Source organism: Alexandromys fortis, unplaced genomic scaffold, assembly GCF_014885135.2.
Source record: "Alexandromys fortis isolate MF-2015 unplaced genomic scaffold, M_Fortis_MF-2015_v1.1 scaffold_44, whole genome shotgun sequence".
NCBI lineage: Eukaryota > Metazoa > Chordata > Mammalia > Rodentia > Cricetidae > Alexandromys > Alexandromys fortis.
Window position 1 is genome coordinate 4,431,454 of NW_026067921.1, and position 23,393 is coordinate 4,454,846.

A 23,393-nucleotide genomic window follows, 5' to 3' on the forward strand; every position below is an offset into this window, starting at 1 on the left:
TCTTCAAGAGGAAAAATGGTCTGTTGAGAAGAAATGATATCCTCCCCTTCCCCTCTCTCTGATGGCTCCAAAGGTCCCCACCCACCACAGCCCCTGCCCCCCCCCACCCCACACACGCACCTCCTGCTGCCCCTTGCAGAGGTTCAACCAAGGAAAAGCCTTTCCTTGGTTAAAAGGCCTCTCTTTTTTTTTTTTTCTCTCACGTGGGCATCTTTCGAAGGAAGCAGCGCTCACTTCTGAACTAGGTGTTGACAAAATGTTTGCAGTTTGAGAGCTTCTCAGAGAACTCTGGTTAGCATCCAATTACATAAACCGCAGCCTAAAAAATGCTTCCCGCCTGCTGACAGAGCTGTTGGAATGGAGCGGTGGAACCAAGGGCACCAAACCAGCCTCGGGGTCCTAGTTCAGGCAGCGCCCAAATTGGGGGTGTCAGCCCGTCTCTGCATCTCATTCAGTGAGACACACTGTGTTTTTATGTGTGTGTGGAGTGTGGAGGTCAGAGGACAAACTGCGCAGGCTGTCACCTGTCTCCTGTCCCTGTGTGCGTTCCAGGGATCAAACACAGTGGTCAGCGAGTGCCTTTGCCACTGGGGCAGCTCACCGGCCCAGTCGTCTCTGGAGAAGGGACTTGTGGAGAAGGGACAGAGAGGGATGGCACTGCCCGCAAGCCAGAGGCATCCACATTTTACGACGAGGACCTGTGAAGCCTTATCCGTGGCCACTGGTGCCCTGGATGAGGGCATGGCTGTAGGCGGTGCCATTGTTTGGTTGGTCAGTTTTAGCTTTCTGCAGTTGTCGTTGTTAGATTATTATTATTATTACATTTATTTATTTACATGTGATGTTGGCGGAAGCACGTGTACTCCATGGTGTGTATGTGGAGGTCAGAGGGCAGAAGCCAGTCTTCTCACCAGGTGGATGCCGGATATCAAATTCAGGTGGTCAGACATGGCACCCTCGCCCACTGAGCCACCTCCAAGGCCCAGAGATGCCATTGTGAGTCTCATTAAATTGCTGAGCTCCAGACGATGCTTGGGACCAGTTGTGGGTGTAGTGAACTAGCCGGGCAGAGCTCCCCCGAGACCCCTCAGCCACCTCTCCCCCCACTCTGAATGGGCATACCTCCTTCAGAGAGCTCCCTAAGAATGGTAGAACAGCCAGCAGATGGCTGTTCCCTCCAGAGTGTGGTCACAGCTTTGTAGGAAGAGCAGAGCTGAAGGAGGAGGGGGAAAAAACGGTTTCCTTAGAGCTCAGAGCTGGTCTCTAACCTGCCTTAGGGGTGTGGCCACCCCAAAGCATCCTCCAGGCTCACTCGGGGCTGCTTCTCCAAGTAGCTTACCAACCCAACAGTGTTTGGCAGCCAAGAAAATCTCCCGGGATGCAGCCTGGGTCCCATGGCTCTCTCTGAGCACTGGGCTGGGACTCACTAGGGCAGATGAGAGGCCAGAAAGCAGTTGGGTGAGGAAGACAGTAGGGACGCTGAGATCCTCAACCAGGGTCCTCTCCTAGAGGGTGCTTTGAGGGGTGCCTCTGAAGCTGTGAATTGCTGATCTGGCAAGACCAGCATTGAGAGCCATTGATGCCTGCCTGCCTGCCCCCCCCCCCCCCCCCCCCCCCCCCCCCCCCCCCCGCACCACCCCGTAGCCGCCCCAGGGGAGCATCTGTGTGTGAGAGGCCCTACCCTAGGCCCTGGAGCTGTTGTAGGTACTCCACTACCTGGAGTGGCCATGATAATCCCTGACAGCGCCACCTAGTGGAAGAAGGGGCTGAGATCTGTGGTGATTGGAAGCCCACCTCTCCCCCACACCCCAGGCCTCAGTCCCCTCAGAGTGATGTACCCACCAGGCCTTCCAGCATCAGGAGTAGGATTTTGTAGAAACTGAAGAACCCCAGGACACACCTCAGAACTTGCATTTCATTGTTCCACTCTGTGTCACCCAGGAAGTTTGTTTAGAAGACAGATTCTTAGGCATTTTTAGACCAGGGCCAACAGCTAAAGACCCAAGAGTTCAAAAGCTCTCCCCTGACTCCTGAAAAGTTGAGATCTACTTCACATATTGTAAAACTTTTTAGATTTGTTTTTAATTCTCTCTGCTTCCCCCCCCCCCCGTGTGTGTGTGTGTGTGTGTGTGTGTGTGTGTGTGTTTATGGACATCAGATCCCCCAGGAACTGGAGTTACAGATGGTGATAAGCTGCCCAGTGTAACTGCTGAGAACTGAACTTGGGTCCTTTGCAAGAACCATGGCTCTAGACCATAAAACGTGTTTTAAAGTGTGCGATTCAGTGATTGTTCTTAATGTATCTGTAAGGCTGCACATTCATCACCAATACCTACGTCAAGAAGATTCCATCAACCCCTCTCCCCAAAGTGGCCCGAGCCTGTGTCCATTAGCAACCATAGTGCAGTTCTTTCTGAGACGGGCCTCGAATTCATAGAGATCCACCTGCCTCTGTCTCCTGAATGCTGGGATTAAAGATGTGATCCACCATTCCCTGAAACACAAAGCAGTTCTGTTAGGGTTTTAGCTTCTTGCAGAGAGTTTCAGTATCTATCCCAGGTTTACTTAGAGCTCAGAGTTGATCTGACCTTCATATCTGGAGTGCCAGGAGGTCATGGGCCACTGTGCCTGGCTCGCGGTGAGCAGTCTTAGCTCAGGCTTTCAATGGGGAAAGCGCACCGTGCTCAGGTTTTCACATTGATTTGAATACCCACTCCATCTGTGCTTGTACAGAACGGTCTGTGGACGGGCTGGGCAGAGACGAACGAACGTAGAGAGGCAAGAATGCAGCCTGGTCTCCTGTGACAGTTGAGGCTTGTGGTGTGACTGGCTGGTGCCACCGTTCTGTTTGGCTCTGGTCTTTGTTACAAGCTCGTGGTGTATCCCTGGCAAAAGGCTGGCAGAGTGAATATGGGCATCTAGAATTGGTTTCTTCCTATGTGTTTTTGTTATAGCCCTGCAGAATGTGTCCCTGTCGTGATTAAATAAAAGAAACTAAAGGGACTGTGGATTCCACCACAGCCCCATTCAGAGAGACCTCATGCCCATGCCAAGAAGCATTTTGTCTTCGCGGTGCTCAGGATCTGCTCTCAAAACCTCCCACGTTTCTCTACCAGATTCAAATGGGCAATAAAATTAGGAGTGAGTGTGTGTGCATGCGTACATGTGTGCGTGTTCAATGAATAGCACAAACCCTCCTCTTTGGGAGGTTGGAGTCCTAGAGCCTGAGACTTAAGTGGCCCAAGTGTCAGGCATTCTCTGCTGTTAACAGGCAGCCTTTGCTGGCGTTTTAATTGTGAGGCTGGGAGTGGGTGTTTGGGATAATGACACAACAGGACTGAAGATGTTCCGCGGTACACGGGCCTGTAGAGCTGACCTTTGCCGCTGCCCACACAGAAGACCAGCTTGATACTGGCCTGAAACTAGCAAGTGGTATAAATGGGTGTGTCCTGTCCAGGGATTTGGTTAATTCATAAGTCTGGCATTGGCCGTGCTGGGCTCCTTGGGGTCCTGGGTGCTTAGAAAGGAGGCCTGAAGACTAGGATCCTGGTCTAGGTAGGGAGCGATGGCTCTCGCTGCACACAGAGAGCTGACTCAGAGTAGCGTCAGAGCCATCTCCAAAGACAAGAAAGCCAGGTGACACTTTTCCTGTGTCAAAGGGAAGAGCAGGAGACTGGTTCACCCCACCCCAGCTCATCACTGGATCTGGAAAACCTAGCAGTGTCCCCCAAGACAGTCCCCTAGTTCACATGCATCCTACGATCATTTGCACGTGTCCACATATACCATCACACACATGTGCATGCCATACACAGACTGGCATCATTCCCCTGCCCCTCCCATGTGACACTCTCCCACCTGCCACCTGGTTTGATTGACAGCACCGTGGGTGGCAGGTCAGGACTAACGTATTTGTCGTCCGGCGAGGATCGAGGTGCCCAAACTAAACACGAAGGCCTCCATTCTGGAGGCAGAGAGCGGACCAGAGCTGAGTTCCTCCTGCAGAAAGTCTGAACACGGGATGCGGTGCAGACGGGGCTAACGCCATCCTCCTTCTTTGTTGCTGTGGTCGGTGGCTCCTGGTGCCGCTGAGATCCGTGGGCACAGACACGCTGGCATTGCGGTGCATGCATCTATCATCTTACAGCTCTGGAGGCTCTCGCTGGGTGGAAATCAAGGATCAGTGGGGCTTTGTTCCTTTGTGGAGGCTCTCGGGGTGAGGTGGTTTGCGAGGTTTTCTTCTTACAGAGCTGTTTCACATTCCTGAGCTCTTCTCTGTCTGTAAGCAAGCACTGGCCAGTCAGGGGCCTCAGACTCTCCTGCCCCTCTCTGCCGTAAAGACCCTGTGATGACATTGAACCTAACTAGGTAATTCTGGAAAACAGTGCTTCCCACTTAACTGAATCACATCTGCAATGCCTTATCCCATGTAAATAAACAGAGGGACGGTGGCCAGAGATTCAGGCATCAGTTTTCTTATCTCCCGATGGAGGCAAAGTTCCCACCTCTTGGGGCTCTTAGGGGTCAGACTGGTTCATGGACAGAGCCCGGTTCCTAGGAGGGGCCCAGTGGATATCTGCTCTGGGAACCATCCTGTGTGGACTTCAGAAACATTCTGTGCTTTTCTGTGGTTCAGCAGTGACCCCCTGGAGATGGAAGGAGCTGGCTGAGGAGCTTGTAAATGGTTCTCCCAGTGAGCGGGTTTCCTCACAGAGCCTGACGTGGAGATGTGTCGGAGGCAGGGATAGGACATCCAGAGGAGTGTCTGAAGGACAGGAAGATAGGCCTGGCTGTGGCAACTGCTTTAGTTGATTGGTTGCTGTTATAAAACACTGACCTAAAGCGCCGTAGGGGAGGACAGGTTCGTTTTAGTTTCTGCATTATGGTCCACCACTGAGGGAGGTCAGGGCCAGAAGTTAGAGGCAGAAACCACGGAGGAGGCTGCCTGCTGGCTTGCAGACAGATTTCGCTTAGCTAGCTTCCTTATATAACCCAGGACCTCCATCTGCCCATGGGATGGTGTTGTCCACAGTGAATTGGGCCCTCCTACACCACGGGTCCATCAAGACAGCCCTCCACAGACATGCCCATAGGTCAGTCTGATCTTGGTTCCTCAGTTGAGGCTTATTTCTCATGGCTTGGCTGTGTCAAGTTGGCAGTTAAAGCTGACCATGATGAAGGCCTTACAGCAGCTGTGTGTCACCCTGAGGTGGGGACCCCAGGCCTGGAGAGTTGCCTTCCCTGGATTGAGCATTCCTGAAGGCAACTCTGAGTTGATAAAGGGGCCCGATCACTTCTCATTTTTTTATGAGAGGCTAGAGAATTAATTATAGACAGGAGGCTGCTTTTCTAATGAACTGGGTTTTCCGGAAGCCTGGAGGCAGCAGGGGTGTCCACCTGCCTGGATCCCCATGCATATGCTCTGCGGTCGAAGCAGGCATCACTAAGCGCCAGCCTGCGGTCAGGCTGGGGCTGCCCTTGGGAATCTCTGTTTGGCAGCTGTGTGCTCAGGGCTGCGGCTGGGCCGTGGTGTCCCAAGCCTGGAGGCAGCCATAGGGAGTGGTCGGTGCAGCCAGGCCACTGGGATACCCGCCCATCGGAGGCCCAGGGTGTGATTTTTGCTCCTCCGTCTTGCAGAGGCAAGAGAAAGAATGGAGGAGGTCAGACAGAGCTTTGTGCAGCCTGAAGCAGTAGCGAGGACACACAGCCAGAGTTGGGGCATGGTAGATAATACCTAGGGTCCCACAAAGATAACCAGGACTCAGTGCTAGTGTTTGCAGTGCCCCCTTGCTGGCAAAAGTCAGATAGTTCTCATTCAGTGAGGAGCCACAGGCTAAAAGGGGTATTGCCTGGCCGCTGGGGGTGAAAAGCAGCAACAGCCAAGGGGTGGGGTGGTCTGTGAAGGCTGGGAGCTCCTGCTGAAGGAACATTTGAAGAGCAAGAAGTTCAGGGCATAGAACCAGATTGAGATGCGGGTACAATGGCCAGAAGCACCCAGGAAATGCTCCCCCACAGACACCTGGCAGGTTACCTCCAGGTGTGCACTTTGAAGCTCAAGCCTGAGGAGAGAGAACTTGGGACCCTGCCTATCCTCCTGGCCTGCCCCAAACTGCAGAGCCATTGGTAAAGTTTGTGTTCCTCCCGTATGACCTGGGGCTGGAGTCAACCCTAAGTCTGGGGTGTCTCCACTCCATCCTGGGTCCCACAGAGAGCCCTGTGGAAGACGTGGTCTCCAGCTTATCTGGTGCTTGCTAAGAGCTATGGAAAAGCGTGGGCTGTGCAAGAGCCTGGGGGGGGGGGGCCCAAATGGCTCTGTAGAGAGGGCGGAGCATAGAAGAGTCACAGAGCCTGCCTGGCAGTGACAACACCAGCCAGCCCATCAGTGGGTATGGCGGCTTGCCCTCCCCACCCCCACCCTGCGCACTCCCGTGGTGGCTTGGCTCCCTCGTTCTTGTGGCTTTCTGTGAGGCCCCTGCCGCAGCTTTCTTTGGGCCCCCTCTGTGGATTTTTGGATGGGACCGCTATGGCTTCCTGCAGCCCCTCCCATGACTTTCTGTGGGAGCCCCTTCTGTGGCTTTCTGGGTAGAGTTCTCCCATGGTTTCTTGTGTTCTTTTTTTATGGTTGTTTGCGGGTGAGACCCTCCCACGGCTTTCTCTGTGGGTCCCCTTTGTGGATTTGCCAGTAGCCCTCCCGTGGCTTCCTTAACGCTGGTGCCACGCTCTTCAGCATGCTCATCATGTGTACCATCCTGACCAACTGTGTCTTCATGGCCCAGCACGACCCTCCGCCTTGGACCAAATATGTCGAGTGAGTATCTTCAAGGGCCCTTGTGTCCCACTCCTCCCTCTCCTGTCCTATGCCACGGTCCTGGAGTTGTCTGAGACAGAGACTGTGCCACGCCTGTAGTCCCACCCTACCCTACAAAGGAGGGTGGCCTTTGCCTAGCCTCCGTCCTCTTGTGTTCTCATCCCCGCCACCTGCTTGTTCTCAGTTTGGAGCCTCAGAGGTGCAAACTCTGCAGATTGGCGATGTGGGGAATTTTTGTCACCCCCTCAAGAGCGATATGCCAGGCACTGACAGGAGATCAGTAAGCATCCTCTCCGTTAACCCCCCCTGACGGGTCAGCACAGCTCCTGCCCCATCTGGAATATGGACACACTGAGAATTGGAGTCTGGCTGACCCGACATGCAGTCCCTGCTACGCCATGGCGCCCACCTGAGTCCTGCCTCCCATAACCCTTTGCAGCTTTAGTAGACTCTTTAGGGTCTTCCCTTCCTGAAAAAGTGTCCGACTCCTTCAGGTCTCAACAGACTTGCACGCCTGTACCACACTCAGCTCCTGGTTTACAGAACTAGAAGGTGCAACAGCCTCTCTTACAAGAGTGGCCTGCACAGAGGACCACTCAGGGCTGGTGTTGCCATGGCTATGTCTAGATGCTTTGAAGCCTAAGATACCACCCTCTCCCAGCCCATGGGCCAGCCCCAGCACACAGGCATTTTGGATGCCTCAGCCGGCCGAAGGCTGAAAGCACCCACCAGGACTATATGCTAGAAGGTCTGAATTCCCTTCGGCCCAGGGTAGACAGCTGGAACCCTGGCCCTGCAGGTACTTGAGGCTGCCACTGGTCCCCATCGCTAGTTGTGGAGAGCCCACAAACATGGGTAAGGGTCAGTGGCTCTCCCTGTCCTTGATGTCCCATGATGCTGACCTGGTAGTCACCATATGCCTGTGAACACTCCACCCCAAGGTGGAGTGAGGAGTCTGTCAGGCTCTTCCAGCAAAGGAAAAAGGGAAGAGTTCCTTAGACACGTGATAGTCTCTTGTAAAGCAAATGGTTTGGTGGACTTGTTAGCTAGATGTTTGCCACAGACCTGCAGCCCTTCCTAAAGCTTAATCACGGGGTGCAGCCCATTGTGATGGCTGTGGTGTGAGGTCTCCCCAGAGCTTACAGCATGTGGGGAGGCCTATGAACCCAGTCCGTGGGCTCCAGCCCCCTAAGAGCCCCCACTGACCTCTCCTCCCCAGGTACACCTTCACTGCCATCTACACCTTTGAGTCTCTGGTGAAGATTCTAGCTCGGGGCTTCTGCCTGCACGCATTCACCTTCCTCCGGGACCCGTGGAACTGGCTAGACTTCAGCGTGATAGTCATGGCGTAAGTATCCAGCGTATCGCACCGGGCGCCTCACACCAGCTTTATGGGTGGGAGTAGGGTTTTGGTGCCCCATGTTCCAGGCTTTCTAGGCATCCCTGCTGTGGTCCATGTGAGCTACACGTGCCACAGAGGGGTCCCTGCCTTGCTCTATGGCAAGCTGAAGTCAGGATAGAAACTTACAGCTCGTTCTAGCAAGGGAATGAAAGTGCTTGAGTACCCTGGCTCACATGGGGACCGCGACAGCCCCACGTTAAAGGGGCAACATTACTATTAATATTCTACATCTTGGTGTTTGGACACGATCAAGTGAAGGATCTTCTCTGGGAATTGAGGAGGCTAAGGATGAAAGATTGTCATGAGTTTAAGATCAACATAGGCTACATAGTGAGTCTGAGGGGAGCCTGTCTTAACAAGATTGTACCTCAGAAGACGGGGCAGGGGGAGTGTTGATTCTGCTTCAACATCCTCTATGCTATCCCACAAGCAATCCAGTCCCAGATCCCACTGTGACCAGTGACCTGACATCCGTGGCAATTGATAGTGAAATTGCAGGAGAGGAGCTGGGGAAGCAGCCAGCTTCCCCTGGAACTTGTGCCAGGAGAACTCCTGTTTGGCATTTCTTAAAGCCACTGACCCGTCTCAGAGGCTCCCAGCAGCTAGGGATTACACTAGAGGCAGCTAGCCGTGTGCAGTCTTTCGACTTTGCAAGATGACATAGTCATCTATAAAGCACATGTTCCAAACCACGCTGTCTTGATCGTTTAAGAAAGTCTGCAGTTTTCTGTTGAGCCCCATTCGTTATTATCCTGGGTCAGATGCAGCAGCATGCAGCCTCATGACCTGCAGGTTTCGATGTCTCCCTTAGTCCCATTTCACCAGCAAGAAGACTAGTGTCTGGAACAGGGCACACAGGGAGCCCACCACAGGTGACCGTGTTCCCAGGCCTACTGTAGTCCACATAGGGCCTCATTTCCTTTCCCAGGGGCTACTTGCAAAGCTCTCAGAGTTGAGGCGCTCCTCCCATAGGATGTCATAGACCAGGTGCCCGTCTCTAGTGGACAACCGATCAGGACAGAGCTGCTGTATGGAAGCCCTGGTCCGGAACTGAGCTGGCAGTCCCGGTGTGTGCTGAACTGGGCTCTGCCCTCAACAGAGAGCGTGCGCTGGGAGCTGGCACTCCATGCCCTTGCACATCCTGGCTTCCGTGGTGCAGAAGAGCGCGGTGGGACCAGAGCTCCGTTCAGTTTTCGCTGTCTTGAATTCTTGAATGTGCCTGAGCTATGCTGTAGGGGAGAGGGAGCTGAAAGAGGAGTTGGGCTCTTAGGCTGCTCCAGGACACTTCCAGGCCAGATGGGGAGCTGGGTGTGTAGGAAATTTATCTGAGACTCTTTCTAGTTGTTTGTAAACTGACTGCAGGCCTCCCGCTTTATAGACAGGGAAACAGACCTCCCTGAAGTGTAGATTCACACCCAGGTGGAGCTGAATGAGCAAAGGACAGACTAGTGGATGAAGGTGATGTGTGGTGGCTTGGGACCTCAAAGGTCTGTCCTCAAGGTCTGTCCTCAGAGGTCACGTGTGATCCGAGGAGGATGCAACCCGCTAGGGGAAAAGAGCTGGCAGAGCTGAGATGATCAGGCCCTGCGTGGACCACAGACTGGAGATGGAAGGGGCAGAGACAGACACTCTGCTTTCATAGAGAGGGGTGGCTAAGATGGTGTCTGAGCAGGGTAGAGGAGCCCTGGTCGGTGGTGGGTGTTTTGAAGGCATGACTGAGGGGTTTTGCTTGTAACAAATGGGTGGAAATAGAGACTCAGAGGGAGGAGCCAGCTGAAGGAGGGAGGGCGTCAGACACACAGTTGGGGGTGTCCTAAGTGTGGAAGGGTGGCAGGATCTTCCAGTCTGGAGTTTGGGAAAGTAATCGAGGAGAAGGAATCGATTAGAAGCGGCTGGGGAGCTGAAGACATTGCAAGCCAGACAAGATAACCTAGGTCCGAACACGTCCGTAGATTGTTCTGTGGAACACGCCAGCATCTGGAGGTCAAGAAATGGGGGTGGATAGTGTTGGAAGATTTATGCTCTTCAGAAGGAGGGATGGGGTTCAGGTCACCCATTCTGAGTGGCTCACAACCACCAGTTCCAGGGGACCCAATGCCCTCTCCTGGTGTCCACAGACGCTGCACACACTTGGTGCACATTCGCATAGCCAGGTACATGCACATACATAAAATAAGTAAATAGTTTTTAAAAAAGCAGGGGGGAACGGAGGAATCGGTGAGATGGCTTAGTGATTAAGAACACTGACTGTTCTTTCAGAAGACCTAAGTTCAATTCCTAGCACTCACAGAGACTCACAGCTGTTCGTAACTCCAGTTCTAGGGGATTTGATGCCCTTTTCTGGTCTGTGTGGGCACCTCAGACACACACATGGTACACAGACATACATATGAGCAAAACACACACATGCATCAAAGTAGGAATGTTGCACAAAGACTGGAGGGAACTGGCTAGCTGTAGGGAGGGCACCTAGGCAAGTGGTACTCAAAGGCCAGCAAGGAAGAAAGTTCCACGTAGAACATACCAGGAGGAGGCTGGTGATGGTTACTACAGATGGCCAGACCGAACAGCAGATGGGTTGTTGGCTGTGAATGGCCATTGGTGCCCCTGACAAGGACTGGGGTGGGAGGCTCTACATCTGGGGAGAGAGTGTCTGGGGTGGGTAAGGACGTGTAAAACACAGGTGTCTAATTCATGCAGTGTTGGTGAAACAAGACAGAAAATGACATGGTGGCCACAGGGGCACGAGGGCCAAGGAAGGCCTTCCAAAGAAGAGAGACTAATGGAAATGATCCTAAAGAGAGGGGCCTCTGATGAAGGCGGGAGGGGTGGCACTGAGGATCTCCGCTTCCTGAGCAAGCGGAAACCCAGGTGCTGAGGTGGAGCATTGACCTTCAGCTCGGGAAGGCAGAGCTCTGGCTGGAGGTAGATTGGTAGAGCTGATGAAGAGAGAGGAAAGAATCTCTCCTCTGATTGCCTCCTCTCTGAAATAAGAAGCCGGATCGTCAGTGAGAACGAGTGGGGAGGCTGGGGTTTGAGAGGGAGCACTTGTCAGACCAGAGGTTTCACTGTCCTGGTGTTCGGAGTGTGGTGGCAGGCTGGGCCTGGGGGTCTCTGTAGGATGTGGGGCGAGCAGCAATCTACAGGGCATAAAGAACGTCAGGCAGGGAAGTGGTCAGCGATGGCCTGGGCCCCTCCTTCTTCCCCATCCTGGATGGAGCCTGCAGAATCACCACCAAGACGTTGCGGTCAAGGGAAAGCCGGCACCCAGGACCAGCTCACCCCAAGCTCAGCCCTGGTGTCTAGAGGATTCTCTGTGTGGTTTCCTGTCCCTGGCATGTTCTTGTCTCCCCCATGGATTCCATGGCCAAGCACTCCTTCTTCTCAGAGCCATGAAGAAAATGTGCTGTGCGTCCCAATGAACCCAGCCACACCTGTGCCAAGAGCGGAGAAGAGCCAAACCTTCACCACAGCCATCCCTTCTAGCGGGGGAGCCGGGCCCTCGCCAGAGCAGCACCTGTGCCAAGAACAGTCATGACAGAGGAACCAGACTCGACTTTTGTATAGGCACATTCCTGAGCATCTTGAGAAATAGCCTATTCACTTCTGCCAGGACTGCACAGACTGCTGGAATGCCAGCTTCCTGTCACTAGCCAAACCTGCCTCACAGATTCAATTGATGTCCACTCTGCCTCATGAAAACCGAGTTCCCACCTCCGAGATATATACCGCTATAACAAAACGAGCCCTCGGGACCATCAAAGGAGTTCTGGGTGGTGCAGAAGTTGAATGACGTGAAACAAAATCCAAACTTCCCCTTTCCTTCAGGGAAACTGAGGCTCAGAGAGAGCCCACCTGCTCATAATGATACAGTCAGCAGCTATTCTGGGACTGAAGGTCGGTGTCCCAGCTCCTTGCCAAGGATGGATGGAAGACCCCCTCCCCCGCTAACTCTCCTTACCAGGTTTCCCTCTGACACCCCATCCAGTTTAGAAGCTGGTGCAGGGGGTGCTGGGAACCTTGCCAGACTCAGATCACAGCCTAACATCCAGAGATTTTTCTGCCCCCTCCCAAGCTGGGCATTACCTGCCAGTTAACAGCCTCCCACCTTCTGGGGTTGTTATGGAAACCAAACCTGGAGGGAAAGGAGGGAGGGCAGAGAGGAGGGGGCCAGTCACCACAGGAGCTAACAGCGTGGGCTCCACTGTCTCGGGGATAAGGGTGGGGCAGGAGGAAGGCCAGCATGTGCCGTTCCTCGGAGGTTCTCGGCCCCCAGAAAGCCTCCTATGTGACAGTGCAGAATTCTCACCCGCCACCCTCTGCTCTTTCTGTGTCAGGCCCATCTCTTACCCAGCTGCCTGCCACTGGCCAGCCACTTAGCTAGCCAAGAGGTCGATTGGCTGGGGGAGAATTCTGCCCACCCCTTACCCATTCTATCCACATCACTTATGAAGCCGACTGTCTGCTATGAAAAGGTCTCCCTTGTTCTGCCACATTTGGGAACTCCAGGAGAAGCCTTAGTGGAAACCTGGTCTTTGGTGGGAAGTAGCCAAATTCTATGTAGGTAGAGTAAAATCAGCCAGTAGCCGCCGTGTCCCACCGTGGTCCCAGACACACCTGCTCCTCACTCAGCTCTGGTTCCTCCTTCCAGACTTCCTCTGACCCCAGGCTGATGCACCAGCAGCTTCATTTCCAGCCATATTGTGGTGGCAAGCCTACCAGGGGCACAGCTGTGCACCCCTATGCGGTCACCAGCCTGTCTTTATCACATGGGGGTCCTGGCTCATTCGTACCCAACACTCATTGTCTTCTTGGATTCTTGAAGGCAGGGTAGGCAGGGCCTTCCTTGAGACAACAGCAGACAAACCAGGCCTTTCAGAGGTAGGAGGATGAAAGCAAGGTGGTTGGCCCTCTCTGCCTTGTACACCTGCTCTGCTTACTCCCTGTAACCAGGAGACATAGCCTCAAAGGCACTGAGGGGAGGGAGAGGAGCTGGCGTGACAGGACACCAGCCATGGGGACCGGTTTCTTGATCATCTGAGCCACATCTTCTACGGAACAACGACGTCAGCAGTATTTCAGGCTCAATGTCAAAACCCTGCGGCAATCCGGACAGAGACTGGAGAAGGGAAATGGGGACAAAGGTCTGGGGAATCTGAACTATGCAGGAGAAGGGAGGAATTCTGAAGCTACAAGAGGAAGAGTCTGTATCAAATTAACCGCTGTGTATGTGGAACAGAACGAGGGAGGTGACCTCTGCTCCCCCTTGGATGCTGGGATTGTTGGAATTTTGTAAACTGAAACCAGACTGGATAGTGGAATGGCAGCCATGCCCCAGGAAAGGAAGCAGACACGTCCGCATGGTGGATCCCAAGAATGAACAGAGCTGGGCCAAGCTGGAGTCTCTTCACAGCCTTACCTGTAGACACCAACAGCCCGGGAGGAGCTTAGAAGTGTGACTTCTGCAGGTCTGGACTGTTGGGTGGGGTGAATAGACTAGACACTCACCAAGGCCTGCAGGGATGGCGACCTGGCCCGACACCACCCAGACACCTGGGCTAGACACACTTGGTTAAACATCAGACACCCCGAGTTTGACATCCTTTGTTAAACATCAGACACCTTCAGTTAAATGTCACATGCCCTGGATGCGAGGCCTCTGGTTAAATATCACAGGTCACTTGCCACCGTCCCTATGGCCTTGGTCACGTACCGTGCATTCACCTCTCCAATCTCTTTGTGGTCATGTGACCTGCCCAGTGCATGCATGGCCTCACGTCCTGCTTGGGCAGATCCCTGCCTTATGCAGACAGGTGCCTCCTATGCCTCTAGAGATCAGAGATGAACCACTGTCCGGGTTCAGGATGGGAGTCCCAAAGCCTCTCAGCTCTGCCATGCATCCTTCAGACCCATTCAGGACAGAGCCTATGAAGACAGCCTCCCTTCCCTCTATCTCAGGAATGGTTTCCACAGTTTCTACTTATTCCCTACATAGAGAGGTCTGTGGTTAGGAAAAGGAAGCAGCCTCACTGGGGGCGTCAGAGTCGGTTAAGCACAGGGTGACGGCAGATGTTGAAAGGCAGAGAGACACTGGTGACCCTAACGAGCCCACGAACTTTCAGCATCGTCTCCTGGAGCCTTGCCCAATGCACACCCGTGCATCCCCAGCCTCAGACCTGGCCGTGGAATTTCATGTTCAGTCCCCAGAGTAGCTGCCTGCTAGCACCATCATGGAGAAAGCCCCCTGGGAGCTTGCTGTGAGCATCCTTCAGACACCCGGGCTGAGATAACGTGACCAGAGGAAAAGCCAGGGGAGGACCCAAGCCTGCCACCTCACCCCCCCCCACAGTGGGACCAGAAGAGGGGGAGGGGTGGGCACGCTGCAGGAGAAGGGAGAGGGGAGGGTGGGCACACCGCTCTCCGCTTTGTAACTTGCGATAACTGGTTTGGTCCCACAGGTATGTATCAGAAAATATAAAGCTAGGCAATTTGTCGGCTCTGCGAACTTTCAGAGTCCTGAGAGCTCTGAAAACTATTTCGGTCATTCCAGGTAAGAGCAGGGCTGCCTACCAACCTCAGCCACAAGTGACTCTCTCTTTGTTTCCCACCCCCTCCTCCTCTGACCGTGTCTCCTGTTGGTGTTGCTGTCACTGTGTCGTGTGTGAATCTCCCTTGTTACAGATACACAACTGAATTTGTGGACCTGGGCAATGTCTCTGCCTTACGCACCTTCCGAGTCCTCCGGGCCCTGAAAACTATATCAGTCATTTCAGGTGAAAACAACAGGTTAAACGCCAAGGCTGGAGGGACACGCCTGGGACTTTCCAGGAACCCGGGAGCCATGGCTGCCCCCAGGAAGGCCCTTCAGATGTGCCTGTCACCAGAATACCTTTCCCAGAGGTCGGGGTGGTAGAAGAATTGCCCTGGAACCTCAGAATGGGCTCTGGGCTGTCCATCCCAGCTAAGCCCACTCTCAGACACCAGGAGCGCAGAACAACCTAGGACAAGATGGGACTGATCCCCCGTTCCTCTCAAAATACTCAATTGTTTCTCCAAACTGAGCCCAGCTGCTTTCCTCCTGGAAAGCTGGGATGTGCATTATGGGAAGCTAAAAAGGATCGTTTTGGAGGGAACTCGGCAGACCCCTAGCAGTCTTTTGTGACTGAGTGCCAGATCCCAGCATCATGTCCCCCGAGGTGACACGTGGAAGCCTCAGCCCTCATCTTGACACCAAGTGTACTCTGTAGACAGGCATCATCGGGCCTTGGCGTCTACCAGCCCTCGCTGCATGGCGCAGTAGAGGTGTAGCGAACCGTGCATGGTAGCCTCGGCAAGAAATCCTCCTTGACAGATGTTGGCAACTCTCCCCAGGATATCTAAGCCCATTCCACTTACCTATGCAGGAAAGTACCTGGAAGCCCATTTGTGTGCAGGCTGGTGCTAAAAAGGGGACACCCTGCACACCCTGACCTCTGGAGCCTCTTACCTCCTCCTTTTACTTCACTCTTCCCAGGTTAGCATGAGTTCAAGCAGCTTTTGGTTTTGTTGAGGTTTTTGGTTCTTTGATTGTTTGGCGGGGGGGGGGGGGGTTTGTTTTGTTTTGTTTTTTTCTAGACAGGGTTTTTCTCTGTAGCTTTGGAGCCTGTTCTGAAACTCACTCTGTAGACCAGGCTGGCCTCGAACTCACAGAGATCCTCCTGTCTTTGCCCCCCAAGTGCTGGGATTAAAGGTGTATGCCACCACTTCCCAGCAAGCTCAAGCAGTTTTTATGGGCTTGTTCTGGAGGAACAGTGACCAGAACCTCGGAGCCCCTGTGAATACACTCACTGTCCTCAGGACTGGGCAAGGACTTTTTAAGAAGGTAGCTGTAGAGCTGGTTCCGTGGGCAAAGTGCTTATTGCACAACCTTGAAGACCTGGTCATGATGGCATGTGCCTGCCATCTCAGTCTGGGGAGGCGAGGTGGCTGGATCTTGGGGAGTCACTAGTCAGCCAGTCTAAGAGAAATGGCGAACTTCAGGTTCCGTAAGAGACCCTGAAAAACTAAGGTGTGGAGCAGTAGAGGAGGACGTCGGACTGCCTCTGCATCCGTAGGTGCACAGAGTTGAAGAACTCTCTGGACCAATGCTTGCCTCTACTCCTAGAGAACAATGCTGGTGACTCCCAGGCCTGTTGCTACCCTCAAGGCCTCAGGAGCCCAGCTCTGAACTCAGAAAACCAGAGTCATGGGTTAGTAATCTTATAAGCATAGCTCCTGATCCTCTTGTGTTTAGACTAAGTCTTCGAATGTCTCTCCTGGCCTCTGAACCCACTTAGTGTGTGCACAGGGAGAACCATACCTTCCCGGTGTCTGCACGAGTGTCCCAGATCCCTGCTGTGACTGGGAAGTCCCTCAGGAGCTCCCATGAAAGTGTCACCAGCTGGGTCTAGGTCTGCAGTTTCCGCCTCCTGGGAGACTGAGATGGAAGACAAGGCCTTCCTTAGCTACAGAATGAGGTCAAAGCCAGACCAGGACCTTGAATCAAATTTAAAATAAGTAAAAGAACTGGGGATACAGATACGTGCAGAAGGCTTGCTTAGCATATCAAAAGACCCCGGAGTTGATTCCCTAGTACTATAGAAAGGCACAAGGTGCAGAAATATATTAACAAGCTGTTTGAAGCTGCCAGTCCCTAGGCAAGGCCGAATAAAGCAGCCCCAAAGGGTCTGGGGAAAGTGGTGTCCGTTCATAGCCTGTTGGAATGCTGCCTACAAGGAGTCCCGGGGGCTGCCTCCTAAGAATCTCGAGTTATCTGGGCCTCTGTCTCCTCTCATAACACAGGAGTGAAGTCAGAATGGGCAGACTCCAAACTCCTGCAATGTGCTTGAATCCGTTCTTGACTTAAGTGAACTTTGTCTTTACTATGAGGGAAGGCTTTAAAGAGTGGGGGACCTTTTCTGCTGTCTCCGCAGACCAGATCAGGATTTCTTTCCTGGCCTTGCATAGATTATTTTGGCCTCAAGATCCTTTAGCCTGACTGTTGAGGTACAGTCCAAGGTGGGCATCCAAGCTACAACCACCGTCCTTGGCATGTATCCCTGAAATGAAGCAGTCTCCAAGCTAGAGGACCAGACCCACGTGTGTCTCCCAGTAGGAGGACCCGTGACTCCTTCCCCCTCTCCCACCCACTGGGCAGTTGCCAACATGTGCCAGGATGATTTCCATAGAGTGCCAAGTGCCAGAGCCCTGGGCAGTCAGAAGTGATGGTGTTGTTGTGGGGAAGCTGCCCCCTTCCCTCTCTTGTCTGCCCATCGCTGCTTCTCCATCTCTGGGCCATGGACGCAGTAGTCACAGGTGCTCCTAACATTGTAACAGGCTGGACGTTAAATGTTAAATGGATGGATGGAGCTTAACCTGAGATCTGGCCGCTTTGGGGGGTGGGGATGAGGGCGGGGCCCTGCCGTTGGCAGGGGAGCCCCTTGCTCCTGACACTCTGCGCACTTGCCCTAGGACAGTAGCCGAGGGTCAGAGGGGTGTGTACACACTGCTTTTTTATCACTCCGCTGTATGGCACTGGCTTCTGCAGGGAGCTGGACCGTGCGACTAACAGATCACAATCACTCTGCTTTGGGGAAGAGGGAGTGATGGGGAGGACCCCAGGGGTCAGGGCAAATGAAGAAGAGGAGTATAGCTCAACCGAGCCCCTGCCTGCAACCTTCCAAACCCACAGCATCACCCCACGACTCCACCCTGCCTTCCGCCAGAGCCCTATATCCACCCGATCCACCAATCAGCCCCAGCCAAAGCCAGACCCTGGCTTCCCTAGTTTCCTTCGAATCATGGCAATTCCCTGCGTGAAATCCTCCAAGACAGCTGGCCCCAGCAGTAGAGCAGGAAGACCCCCTGCCAGGAGCAGCTGTGTCTACCATTTCCATGTCAGACTGAGGCCCCTGCATTGCCTCAAAATGGGTCTGGGCCTCGGCCTCCTTTTCTGTGGGCTATGTTAAAAGAGCCAGACCTGGTACACTTTGGGGCCAGCCATAGTGGGGTCCTTAGGGCACACCATTTCCTATAGTGGTCTTGTGGAGAATAAAGAGTTTCAAGCCCCTCCAGAAATACAAAACTGGGCTTTGCCTTGCCCTGGGCAACCAGGAAGGGACTCAGCTGTAAAAGGTGATCACTGGTCTTCAAGGCCTAGAAAGCCACCTTCACTATGTCCCTGACTGTGGTCGCCCTCCCTGTCCCCAGCCCTGTTCAGTGCAGGACTCGGGAGGCTCAGTGCCCTTCTACGGGCCCAGCCTCTACCTAGAGGACCATAAAGCAGAGTGTCTGTGGGTGACCCTGCCTCACTTTCCCAGGCCTGAAGACAATCGTGGGAGCCCTGATCCAGTCTGTGAAGAAGCTGGCTGACGTGATGGTCCTCACTGTCTTCTGCCTCAGTGTCTTTGCCCTCATTGGCCTGCAGCTTTTCATGGGCAACCTGAGGCACAAGTGTGTACGTAACTTCACTGAGCTCAATGGCACCAATGGCTCTGTGGTGTCCAACGACCAGGTCTGGGACTCTCTGGACCTCTACCTCAATGACCCAGGTATGGACTCTCTGTGCCTTCGGAGAGGGTGCTGGGAGGCCATCAAAACTGGGCATCTTCCATCCAGGCTTCACCAGTGGGTAGGCCGGCCTCCAGGACCACCCGTCCACTGCTGGGGCTCCAGCCAGCTGGAGGTCAGAAGTAGGCCAGCGGTCTACCTTCCTAGGCTCTCAGGCCAGCTGGAGAGATGGCGTTAGGGGTAGGGAGATGGTTCGGTCAGCGAAGTGCTTGCCACAAGCACAAAGACCCAAGTTCGACTCCCACACCTGACTTTAAAAGCCACCTGTGATAACATGCACCTGTAATCCCAGCGCTGGAGAGGTGGGGACAGGAGAGTCCCTGAGACTCGCTGGCCAGCCAGACTCTCCAAACCAGCAAGCTCCAGGTTCACGGAAAGGCTGTCTCAAAAAATTAGAAAAATGGGAAACAGTTAAGGAAGACACCTGACAGTCGAGAGCGTGCATGCGTACACACACACACACACACACACACACACACACACACACACACAGCAACATGGTTGAGCACAGGCTGAGTCCAGGTTTGGCAATGGTGAGGAGACCAGCTTCCCTGGACCCCTGTGAGGCCTGAGTGGACCATGCTTGGTTAAGCTCTTTCGGCTCAGTGCTCTTGCCGAGTGCCCAGGCTGTTAACCCAGTGTGCACACACCCTGGGGTCCTTCGAGAAGGCTGTGAACTGACCTGTGTGGCTGTGTGCACCCTCCCTTTCAGCCTTTCCAGGCTCCTGGGTGCCACCTTCTTCCCTAAGCCCCGTTCATCTAAATCAAGGGTAGATGCCAGGCCGCAGGATGCAGAGGGCTCTTGTAAAGTGAGGGCTCCTTACATACAAACACTAGCACCCCTAAAACAAGCAGGCCAAAGGCTCAGTCACTGAAGTGGGTATGGCCCAGGTGTAGCCTCATAGAAATGAATGGTTCCAAACTTCAACCTATACCAGAGTCACCTGGAAGGCTCCAGAAAACACAGACTACAGGCACTGGCCTGCTTCTGAGTCAAGTGTAGCTGGCTATGGCCCAACCCATTCCTGGACTCTAATGTTACTGGTCAGGCCCACACTTAAAGTCTTCCCAAGACAGAGGTGGTTCATGGTGACCGATGGGGAGATGACCAGGGCAGGTGTCCTATGTCTCACCTGCTCTGGACCCAGCCCCATCTGTTGCCATGGTGATCGGCAGGCATCTCTTCCTCTAGTTTGTGGTGTGGCAGTGGGCCACACAGTGACACAGCAGCCAAGTTGGAGCTCTTCCCAGACCCTTGCCTCCTGGCTCAGGGCCTCTCTTGGCCCTGGCTACCTCCCTGAGTGCTGCCCTTCCAGCAGGGTGCAGAAACTGCCTATAGGGACAGCTGAGCTCTGCCCGGGGTTTCCTGTGCTTTCAGGGGTGTGTGAGACCCTGGGCAGGGGAGTGGCAAAGAAAGAATATAGGATGAGTCCAGAGAAGCAGCCAGGGCCACTGAGTCCTGGCCAGGCACGGGGGTTAGGTCCGTGGCAAGAGAAGGAAGGAAAGTGACCGGCCACGATGACTTTCCCAAAACCCAGGGTAAGGCAGGCACCCGTAGGCGGGGTTACCCATGCGGCTCACATCCAGGTTCTTCCTTGCAGACAATTACCTGCTCAAGAATGGCACCTCTGATGTGTTACTGTGTGGGAACAGCTCCGATGCCGGGTATGTAGGACGCCTCCCCGAACGGCTTTTGGCTCTCTTCCAGCTGCTTCATCTGGTGACGCCCCAGACAGCGACACCTTCCATGGTCTTCATTCCTGGCCAGAACCCTGGAAGCTTCCATACCCCTCCCCTGCCACAGGGACAGATCTGCAGGGAGGAGCAGGAGAGCCCTAAAGATGGGCTGGGATAAGGTGCCACCCACGGTACCGTGCAGTATCCTAACTAGACCTGGCCTCCATCTCAGCTGTTCCACCTTTCAGGGGTGACTTGCGGCTGGGCTTTGTTCAAGGCCAAACAGAATGCGAGCCTGCAGCCTGACTATGGTGCCTTGACATTTCCTGTCTCTGGGTACAGTTTCCAGAGCGTGCATGGCAGTCTGGGACAGGGTGAGGGTTCGCAGTCTCATCGTGGGAGGGATTGCTTCTGGTGTGATGCCCTGGGCTCATGTTTGCTGTCTCCATCCACCATGGGAGAGATGTCTGGGATTTCTTGGTATGAGGCTCAGGTGCCCTTAGGAGTATCCTGGCATTTGACCAATTTCTCCCACCATAGTTCTGTACACGTGTGTGTGTGTGTGTGTGTGTGCGCGCGCGTGCGCGCGCGCGCGTATGTGTCTGTGTGTTGTGTTAAACAGGCATTTTCCCAGATGTAACCCCATCCAGCACTTCACCCAGCGACCCTACCTCTGCCTACACTTAGCCAAACCTTGTTGGTCGTCCTCTGCCTCTGGGGCTCCCACTGTGTTCAGATCCCCATGGAGTGATAGGCCAAGGAAGGAACTTGCACTTCCTCCCTGGGAGGAGGCAACAGCAGAAACAACCGCAGCTACCAGGAAGGATGTGCCGTAGGGCAAAGGGAACCGAATGTGGGCCTTAGAGATTTCCAATGGGTCTAGGAGAGAGGAAGATGGCAACCTGGCCCACCATGAACATGGCAAGAGCAAGATTCTGGGGACAGGCTCCAGAAGCCTGGCACTATTGGTGACCCAGCCTCGGAGCAGTTAGTCACAGGCTGGGCTGCCCAGGGAAACAAACCAGGGCCCCTCACAGCATGGGACAGAGTGTGTATGTCTGGTTACAGGACATGTCCTGAGGGCTACCGGTGCCTGAAGGCAGGCGAGAACCCAGACCACGGCTACACCAGCTTCGACTCCTTTGCCTGGGCTTTCCTGGCTCTCTTCCGCCTGATGACACAGGATTGCTGGGAACGCCTCTACCAGCAGGTGCATGGGTGCCTGGGCTGGCGGAGGGAGCTAGGCATGGCCTCCAGGTCAGGCTGCACAAATGACTAGCCAGGAACATTCCCAGTGGCTTTCCATTGGTGAGAGTTCAAGAGGGGACAGAGGACAGGGCTGGTGACTAAGTTCCAGTCCTTGCAGAGGCTGCTCCACTCTGCGGATGAGATATTTCTCCACCATGCATTTTCCCATTAGGTGAGCTACCTGCCTCCTTCTAAGCGGGGCTCTCTCCTGTGGGCTCACACATGCCCTGCCACAGGTGGGGCATGCTTTTCTCCACCAGGGGCTGTAGGACACGGAGCCCCTGGCATAGCCAGACCAGTGACTTAGGAATGCCATAACCCGGAAGGAGCCTCCGTGAGGGTGACTTGTGTCCCCTTGGTCCTCCAGACCCTGAGGTCCGCGGGGAAGATCTACATGATTTTCTTCATGCTCGTCATCTTTTTGGGCTCCTTCTACCTGGTGAACTTGATCCTGGCTGTGGTGGCCATGGCCTATGAGGAGCAAAACCAAGCCACCATCGCTGAGACGGAGGAGAAGGAGAAGCGTTTCCAGGAGGCCATGGAGATGCTCAAGAAAGAACACGAGGTGAGTGAGCCATGCCCAGAGGTGTGGTGCATGCTGGGTAAGGCCAGCAGATGGTGCATTTTGTACTTGCTGGGCAAGGTAGGCCTGTTAGTGTGGTGTACGCTGGATAAAATTGTTTCCTATGTCCACCACGTTTTCTAGGTAGAAGGTTAGTGGGAGCTGGGTGCATGGACGGCTTCTCAGTGAATGTGGCCTCTGTGGGCACCGCACATGTCTGGTACAAGGTCCACGTCCACAGGTGGTTTAGTTCAAGGATTCTGGTGATTCGTGAATAAAGTACAAGGCTGGAGACTTGACCACTGGCCATTCTGCCCTGGCTCCCCACGTTCATCTTCCCCCATGGCAGCTGTCAGAAGCAGCTGGAAACCAAGATGAAGGGGCTGGGGAAGTGGCTCAGTTGTGCAAGTGCTTGCCACACAACCATGGTGATCTGAATCCAGTCCCTGGTACTTGTTCTCCCTTCCAGGTTCTTGATCTTTCTCAAGGCATTGTGGGTCTCCCTGGGATGATCTCCAGGCGTCCCCCATCTGAGTCAAGTGTGCGATTCTGCTTACTAATGGGGCTACCAAGACACTGAGAGATCCATGGCTTAGCCTAAGCCTGCAGCTACTCTAGACTTCTCCATGACCGAAACACCCTTCCTTCCATCTTTTCCCAGGCGCTCACTATCAGGGGTGTGGATACTGTGTCGCGTAGCTCCTTGGAGATGTCCCCGTTGGCCCCAGTCACCAATCACGAGAGAAGGAGCAAGCGGAGGAAACGACTGTCTTCCGGGACAGAGGATGGTGGGGATGACCGGCTCCCCAAATCGGACTCGGAAGATGGTCCCAGAGCTTTGGTAATCGCAATGTGGTCCTGGCCCTTGCAAAGTCCATCATGGTGGGCCCCTGGCATGATCACAGCCCCAAGCTTGGTCTCCAAGAAAAGCACCATTGAACCCCTCCCAACCCTTCCAGTTTCTCATAGTCATTCTTAAAGTGGAGGAGAGCCGGGGAGTCTGCCTGTCAATGCCTCCTTCCTGGGGCTAGTGCTCAAGTATGGGGGCCAGGTCTGGGGGTGGGGCTGCGGTGTGGGATGATAGGGGCCCCTGGTGCTGGTTCTATCTC

General features: G+C 54.1%; 1 protein-coding gene across 1 annotated transcript in view; it reads left to right on the forward strand.

The window, feature by feature from the left end:
• Window positions 1-23,393, forward strand: part of Scn5a (sodium voltage-gated channel alpha subunit 5) — a 96,581-nt gene that overhangs the window by 19,730 nt on the left and 53,458 nt on the right. Inside the window, exons 4-11 of the mRNA XM_050141582.1 lie at window positions 6,719-6,808; window positions 8,028-8,156; window positions 14,892-14,983; window positions 18,548-18,778; window positions 20,399-20,462; window positions 21,543-21,684; window positions 22,090-22,287; window positions 22,946-23,125. Of these exons, the coding sequence (XP_049997539.1) occupies window positions 6,719-6,808; window positions 8,028-8,156; window positions 14,892-14,983; window positions 18,548-18,778; window positions 20,399-20,462; window positions 21,543-21,684; window positions 22,090-22,287; window positions 22,946-23,125 (1,126 nt within the window). The remainder of the gene's footprint in view (window positions 1-6,718; window positions 6,809-8,027; window positions 8,157-14,891; window positions 14,984-18,547; window positions 18,779-20,398; window positions 20,463-21,542; window positions 21,685-22,089; window positions 22,288-22,945; window positions 23,126-23,393) is intronic.